The sequence below is a fragment of the Cryptomeria japonica genome, chromosome 5 (genome assembly GCF_030272615.1).
Source record: "Cryptomeria japonica chromosome 5, Sugi_1.0, whole genome shotgun sequence".
NCBI lineage: Eukaryota > Viridiplantae > Streptophyta > Pinopsida > Cupressales > Cupressaceae > Cryptomeria > Cryptomeria japonica.
In genome coordinates this window covers 17,849,291-17,858,152 of record NC_081409.1, presented here as the reverse complement: position 1 = coordinate 17,858,152, position 8,862 = coordinate 17,849,291, and the positions used below count along the sequence as shown (strand labels likewise).

Genomic DNA, 8,862 nt, shown 5'->3' with positions numbered 1-8,862 from the left:
TCAGGTGCAATAGGTGATGTGATATCAATATGAGGAGATGAAATACAAGACTCAAGAACGGGATCACATGTGAGAATCCCCATGTTCAAGTGTCCAAAGTTCTCCTCAAAAACTGAACTATCACAAGAAGTGTGATCATAATGTGTAGAATCATCAAATGTGAAATCATCATCATCAACAAAATTTGAAAAGGAGTATAACTGAGATGCATGATCAACCACCCCAATCGCAATGATAGCTCTAGTCTCCAAGTCTCTAATGAAAACTGAGTCAGGTGTGAACTCCACAACTCTCTTAGTTGCGCCATGTGTGATTTGATAGATAGAAAGGAGATTGTTTGTCAAGTGGGGTACACACAACACATCATTCAAGGAGTTATCCCCAATGTCAATAGATCCTTTCCCAATCACATCCATGTATGTATGATTGCCCATCAAAATCTGTGGCATGGTGCAAGGCTCAAATGTAGAGAACATAGACTGCGAAGATGCCATATGATGAGAAGCCCCTGAATCTAGAAGCCATCTCTCTGAATCATGACTGGTAGTAGCACATAGAGCTTTTCCTTTTCTTGTTCCAAAAGAGTGAGTCTTCCCAGTTGTAGAAGCCATGAATGCTTGCCCTTTTCCTTTTGAATGTGAGGAAGTGGAAGTTGATGAATCATCCTTCTTGTAGACTTTAGGCAAATCAATGTTATTCTTTTTGATGATATGTGTGAGCTCATCAATCTTCTTAGAATGGCAACGATGCTCCTCATGACCAATCTTTTTACAATAAGCAAAAGTAGGTCTTTCCCTCTTTGGTGAATTATCTCTCTTGGAAGAGGATGAATCTCCTTGTTTTGGAGAAGATGGTGCTTTTTCTTTAGGCTTTGATTGCCATTTCTTCTTGTTTGAGTTGTCCTTTCCTTGATTTCCTTTGTTCCCTTGATTTGCCACTGATGTTTGAGACTTAGAAGCCTTAAGAATGCCCATGCTTATCAACTTAGTTTGTTCCATCATCAACATTTCATTGAAAGCATCAAATGTAGGCATTTTGTAGCTTGAACCCATTGTCATCCTATGGGTTTGGAAACTAGAAACAAATGCTGCATATCCTTGTGGAAGCTTGCCTATCAAGTTGAATATCAATTGAGTATCCTTCTTATCAATGCCACAATCTTTGAGTTGTGCCCTCAACTCATTTGCCTTAGTGACATAATCTTGTATAGTATCAAAGTTCTTGGGATCTAACATGGTGAGATCACTATCAATTTGATATCCTGTAATCTCATCAACTTGACCATACAAGTCTTGAAACTTTTGCCAAGCATCCTTGATTAGAGTACACTTCTCAATATGAAAAATGAGATCCTTTGATACATACTTTCTTAAGGTACCAATTGCCATGATATTTTTAGTGAGCCAATCCAAGTGACCAACTGGATCAACCTTAGGATCAGCAGGAGCAACAATAGTTCAATCAATGTAATGAGTGAGTCCTTTTTCCATAAGTTTACTCTATGCATCAATTTTCCAAGTAGCATAATTATGTGGAGTTAAGAGAGGAAACTTAGAAGAACCCATAGCAGCAAAAAGGAAGGAACACAAGAGCACAAAAGCACAAGAGACACCCCCCCAAATTCATTCAATCAAAGTACCCCCCCCAAAGTGATGATTTTGGCACTTTATACTTAGTGCGATTACAATGAGCCACTTGCAAAACAAGGCAAAGTGGACTTATGATGCAAATTTTACAACTTCCCAAATGAGATACAAGAGACTTCAATCAATAGTGCAATGAATCTAACTAAGATTCAAGCAAATATACAAGTACCAAGAGAGCCAAAAATGGCCAAAATCTGAAAGTATAATTTCTACTTACAATGGCATCAATTTGATAGCATCACGTGAAAGTAGATGAAAAAATACACACTTTCAAAAAAAAAGGCACCTAAAAAGGAGGTCGTATGACCCCAAACGAAGCCTCTGAAGTTGCAAAAACTGGGATTACTCAGATACAGTCACCAAAAACTGCATTTTTTGAAAAATTCGTGCATCAAAATCAAAAAATTTCTTCACCACTGCAAAGAGCACAAAATTATAGCCCATTTCAAAAAAAATTGCACCCAAAAAGGAGCAAAAATGAGCAAGTTATGGCCATTTGAAGTTGAACTACAAAATCAAAAAGCTCAATGAGAGGGGCCTGCAAAATTTTCAAACCTTGCTGATGTGGCACTGACATCAGCAAGTCACTGGGTTAAATTTGATGGCCATATGACCGTCACAAAAACTTCGCCTATCTGCTGACTGGGCGTCCGTACTATACGGACTGATGATGTGGCAGATGACTGTGCAGGCCGTACGGATGACGTGTCACAATGACTGTGTGTATGAAGAGCCTGCATGGTGTGGGTGACGAGTCGTACGGTTTAACCCGCGGGCCAATGGTCGCCTACCACGTGGCGAACGCAGGTTCACCTGTCTGTGGAGCGCCAGAGGAGAATATGCCAGCGGCCATGGGGCTGGAAGTCGCCGGAGGCGGCGTTGGCGCCGGCAGGCACTACCTGGAGGCGGCGGGAGGCGCCGGTGCTGAGGTGGCGGCGTTGTGTGGTAGCGGGTGCCGGTGGGAGGAGGGAACCTGCGTACGGAGCGGGGCGGCGACGTCACGGAAGATGCCGAAGGAAGTCGTCGGGCGGCGATCGGCGGTGCCAGAGCCGACGGGACTCAGCGGCACTGGAAACAACGTAGGTGACAGTGGTCCGGCAGGTACGGGCTGCAATGAATGGCAGACAGGTACGCGGCGGGAACAGAGTACGGTCGGCGGCCTGCAGAGTATAGGGGTCACGGGGGGGGGTCTGTGGACCCCCCAAAAACTTTTTTTTTTTTTTTTCTGATTTTTCATTTTTTATTTTATTTTTTTTAAGAATTTTTTCAAAAAAATAAATTTTTTTTTTTTTTTTCGAAAAATATATTAAAAAATTTCGAAATCCGTACAATACTAGCAAAATTGGAGAAAAAAATTTTCTCACCAAAATAGGCCGACTTTATAACCAAAATTCATGGAAACGGCCTTCTAGACGCAATGGCGAGGTCAGATCTGGTCTAGGATGCCTCCAAAAGATGTTGCTCCTTAGATCTGCCTCTTGATGTCGCAATAATGCCTCTTCAAGACGAATCAATGAAGCCCCAATAGCTCTGATACCATGTGAGATTTTGCCAAGATCAAGAGCTCAATGAAATGTACAAAATAGAGACATAATATGGGACAAGAATAAACTGTATTCTCATCAATAGAAAATGATCAATAATCAATTACAATAGTTACATACAATGTAGATGAGTCTGCTTATATAGGCAAGGCTAGGGATATGTGAGCACACAATCATGACATGTGGTTCAATAAGAAATAAGGGTAGGTAGGAAATAGGTGTGGGTAGGTAGGAGAAATAATATAATACTCCACATGAGGTGGATCACCCACTGAATGTGGAGTGTAACAACAAGATCAACACCATAAAAGGTGGAATTTCCCCTACACACACTATCCCAATGTGGCACAAACACCCAAGTGTCTCATACCCAAACTACTATGAAATGCATTATCCTAAGTAAACTTAAGTAAAGTGTAATAATATCCAAGATGAATAATTATTTACACCAACAAAGAGCACACAATTATACTGAGAGAGGGGTGAATCAGTATAATGAAACTTTTTGCCAATTCAATATTTTATATGATAGAATCAATCATTGAAAAATAGTTATGCACATGAACACAATAATTTTGAGTGGAAACCCAATGCGGGAGAAGCCACTAAAATGAATGTTATATATATATATATATATATATATATATAATTCTTCTTTTACAATTGTTTGTGAGCACCAACCCACTGGAAGCACCAACTCCCTTATCCAAAATTAGTGTGCACCAACCCACTCTATGAAAATCTGATTATATTTCCCTCCTCAATTTGTTCCTATCTTCTGTAAAGATGTTCACAAAACATGCTTCATAGTTTTGTATTGCAAAGCCTTTGCAAATCTGGATTGATCTTCTATATACTCTTATTCACTCTGTTCATGTTCCTTTTGTATATCTGAATAAATTTTCTTTTATGTCTGCATATGTACTCTTTATATTTTTATCATAGCTATCACACACTTTAATTTTCAAGAGTATACATGAATATATATATATATATATCTTCTTCACACAACAATCTGAAATTTTTATTTTAGCACACCCCACACTCAACAGAATGTGATATTCTTAAGCTTCATGCACAACACTTTCTCTTCATACATATTCTTTTTATTTTATTCTTCACACTCTACACATTACACTCACACAACACTCTCCAATACACTTCATACATATATATATGCTTTTTATTTAAAAGACACACCCTTTGATTATCGAAGGGTCACATCCATTTGTCTTAATAAACAAAGCACTTGCTAGTTAAGTATTTTTTTTTATTTGCTGACTGCTCTCTTCATGCCACGTCTATTTTTGTCTTATATGACTTTTCAAAATCATTCAATGTTCTTAAGTCTTTGCTTCTTCTAATGTAAATGCAATCGTGCACTTTTTGTCTTTGTCTTTTTCTGTTTTTCATCTAATTTGCTTTTGTCTTTTTCTGGTTTTCTATAGGATATTTGTCTTTATTGATCTGTATCTTTGCCTTTGTTTAATTTTGTTTCTACTCTAATTGCTTATTAATTCTCTTTAGTGCTTTAGCACGTTGGTCCTTCTTTAATTGTATTTATGTATATATGTGTCTTTATTAGTCCTCAGTCTGTTGTATCATCCACAATCTATTTGCTCATAATGCTATGTGTACCAATATGCATGGTATATGTCCATAGTATGGTATATGCAAATTATTGTCATTTTGGGAACACACTATTTGAAACCTTTTATTGATATGTGTATATTGTATTTTTACTGGTACTGTATATACCATAGTCTTATGTATGTTGTCATCTTTTTATATATTACTTTATATATTATGAATATAATCTTTGCTTTGATTAATGAATGCCTTTGTTAATTTAGCAACCAACCAAATATTGTTTTGACAGTCTTTGTATTTTTAACATCTCTTTGAAACATATCAAACATAACCACGTTACTTTGTTTCCCATAATACATATCTGGAATATATATTGTTGCATCTAATATGAGTCACTGTAGTATTGGGCAGTGTTGGACATGCTCATCATTGTTCCAGTATAGCATTGATATTTGTTTATAATAAACAAATTAATGAGAGTCATTGCACACTTAATGGTGTCATTCTTCTTTTAATTCGCTACGCTTCTCATTTTTTATCGCTCCATGGTACATTGTTTATATTTGCTGATGATAAGATATTCTGGAAATGTATTATTAATATTCTAGACCCGTCCTTTTTTGACATCAATGACAATACTTTCATCAAGATTTTCTAGGAATGGTTGGAGAGGATCACTCAATCCGGCACATAATACTTCAAGAATCTGAGCAAGGTGTACGAAAATGCCATAACTGTAATGAAAGAGATATAGACGGAAATTGCCAATTAGAAGGAGGAGGAAACCAAGTGGAGAGTTGTGGTAGCTCAAATGGTTGATGTACAAAAGTATGGCATCATGAAGTTTAGAAAAACCAGTGCAGGGCTTGGATGATAATATATTCTATGTATGCAAGAAAAACATTGAGTGGCAAAACTTTGTAGTAGAATAGGGATGTGAACAATCTGCTAAAATATGGTATGAGTTATCTTAACTCGTTCTATCCATGCAAAATGATTTGAAATGCATAGGAATCAAGTGTCTGAAGGACCTGACGGGAAAATGATAGAAAGTCTAGAAGTCATTACTCAGTCATTTGAATGGAAAATTAATTATGTTAAAGAAGCAAAAACTCTAACAATAAATGGCTTCTCAACTGTGGTGAAGATTGAGTCCCTCATTTTCCTATGCATAGAACACTTGGGAAGTCATGCAGATATTGTGGCCCAAGTCCGGAAAGATGAGGAAATGTGGCATCAGAGGATTGCTCATATCGGACTTCCAAACTTTGTCATTATATAGAACTTTTCAGCTGCTCATTTAGATTAGAAACTCATCACCAGCATAGTGCCAAACCAACCTGAGGATCATGTTCCATAGATGCAATCTCGATCGTCCAGGCCCTTTGAAATTATTTAATGATGAATTATAAGACAGTTTCAAAAATTAGTTTTCTGGTTATGTTTTAAGAATGGAATCTTGACTCAGGGGCAAAGTTATGTAACTTTGTGTTTCCCTAACTACAGTTAGCCGATCCATGGCTATTTATATGTTTTAAAAAGACTATGTGAAGGTCCGAGAATTTTTGGGGGCTTTCAGACTTGATACATTTTATTTTGCAGTTGCACAATGTTTCAAAAATAAATACTCATTTATCTATGAATGAATGAAAGTGATTATTTTGGAGTTTCAAATCTATGTGTTTGAAGAATGAAAATGAATTTCTATTAGAATTCATTTATGTCAAAATAGTCTTTTGTTTCTTTAAGGAATGTTATGCATTTAAGAGGGAATTTGGTCTGAAAGTATCTTTGAATGAGAAGTGTGAAACATAACAAAGTTTGTGAGCTTTGTCGTTTAAGAAATATATTACAAAAAGATGCATTTACAACATACTGATGTGTAGATGTGAAAATGCCTTTCATACTTTCTGGTTATAAGTATATGCATAATTCATTTTCTTGTTTTCATTCATTGAAAATCTAATAGGGAGTTGTACCTCAGAAAATTTAGAAGGAAACTTTCACAAGTTTACCTAACTGTTTGCTTAATGTTTTGTTCTTTTAAGGGGAAATAAAGTGGTATTATTTGAGTTTTATTAAAGGACAAATCTGTTAACCAATAGAAATCAAGCAATATTCTTCAACAATTCTTCTTCTAGTCATCACACCTTTATTCTTATCTCCTATGATCTGATTTTCTGAATTATTTAACCTCACATACCTGGGAGTATTAGGATTTTCTTTATCTCCATACTCTTGAGTTCTTTCTTCTACACTAGCACTAGTCTCTCCTTGATTTTTTGGCTTTTTTTGAAACAATCTGAATTAGATTATGGGTCTGCACTTGCGTTCCTTTATCTTATTTGTCATTTTGATCATCAGAATCATATCTGTAGGATCTGATATGTCTCTCATTTTTCATCAACTTTCATATTATCACTTTCAACTATCTTCCTCAATCTCTTATTATAATACCGGTAGGTTTTCTCCTAGTAGAATAACCAAGAAAAATTCCTTCATCACATCTAGCTTCAAACTTCCCTAGATCTTCATCTCTTTTGATATAACATTTACCAAAAGTTCAAAAATATCTAACTGCAGGAACATGACCAAACCATAACTCATAAGGAGTCTTACCGGTATCACCTTTGATATGTACTCAATTAAGAGTGTATACAACAATACTCACATCTTCTCTCTAATAGATATGCGGAACGTTTGCTTCCAACATCTTGGTTCTAACAACTTCTTGAATTGTTCTATTCTTCCTCTCCACAACACCATTTTGCTAAGGAGTTTTAGGTGTAGACAATTGTCTCTTTACTCCATGCTCTTCACAAAATGCATTGAACTCACCAGAAGTGAATTCACCACCTCTGTCAGATCTCAGACACTTTAGCTTCAATCTTGTCTCGGTCTCAACCATGGCTTTGAAAATCTTGAACTTCTCCAAGGCTTCATAATTCTCCTTTAAGAAAGTAACCCACATCATCCTTGAATAGTCATCAATCAACAACATAAAATACATGTTCCCTACAAGCTTCTCACTCTAGAAGGACCACACAAATCTGTTGGCATATGTGTAGAGTACGATGACATGATGATATTGTATGTTGTCATTGATGTCAATATACTGAAGAGTAAACCGGTATATTGAAGTAAGAAACTTGCAAGAGAACCAGTATGATGTTGTGAACTGGTATATGTGAAAAAGTGAAGCGGGATGTTTGTCCAAGTGAACCGGTATATAAGTGAAGCAATATGTTTGTCCAAGTGAAGTGGTATGTGGAATGTTTTGTATCAAGGTTTCATATGGTATGACTATCGATTGGTAGTCTTAGCTTCAGGGTTTCCGATTGAAGTATTCCAAACCTGTGTGATTCAATCGATGACACCGTGTAATGAGTTAGCATTGTAATGAAGAACATATTGTGTTGTCACATCACCCTTGTGCATGTAAAGGATATTGCATGAAGGAGATTGATCCTATCTACCTCGGGAATGTGCGAAGTCTTTGTAAATGGTGGAGAACACGTGATGGGTTATCAGCCTCCAAGAAGCAGTGAAGAACGAATGATGGAGAACATCTTGAGATTTGTTCAAGACTGTTGTAATCAATACAATATGTTCAACGGTCAGGATTGAACCAACTGAATTGTTTAACCTAAATGTTTAGGGTTTAGGGTTTATGCTATTGACCTATCTTTCCTATAAGGTCGATGTTGTTTTTCATGTTGTTGGCAAATGTTGTGTGTGAATCTAAGTGCAGAGATACATGATTCTTGCCAAACCAGATAAGAGAATAGATACCTACAGAGTGTGATTGCAGAAGGAAGGAACAAAAGCGGATCTGCATTGGCATTGAAGTGTTGTTACCAAATCATTGTAATACCTGTTGACCTCTAACCACTTCAACAATTGGAAAATCCCTTAACAAGGTAGCTTTAACCGGCTTGCTATAAATCCTTTAACAGGGTGACTCAAAATCATTAAGTTCTTAAAATCCTCTAACAAGGTAACCTTTAACAGGGTTTAACCCTTAACCGTGTATTTTAGCCATCCCTTAAACCGGGTGATCCCTAGTAGGATCGGTTCCTAAC

The 8,862-nt window shown here is 36.7% G+C and overlaps 1 protein-coding gene across 1 annotated transcript in view; it reads left to right on the top strand.

Annotated features, from left to right (window-relative positions):
* The first annotated feature begins 2,359 nt into the window (after positions 1-2,359).
* LOC131875689 (uncharacterized) overlaps positions 2,360-8,862 on the top strand; it is a 53,460-nt gene continuing 46,957 nt past the window's right edge. The window contains exon 1 of the mRNA XM_059220296.1: positions 2,360-2,797. Within this exon, the coding sequence (XP_059076279.1) occupies positions 2,360-2,797 (438 nt within the window). The remainder of the gene's footprint in view (positions 2,798-8,862) is intronic.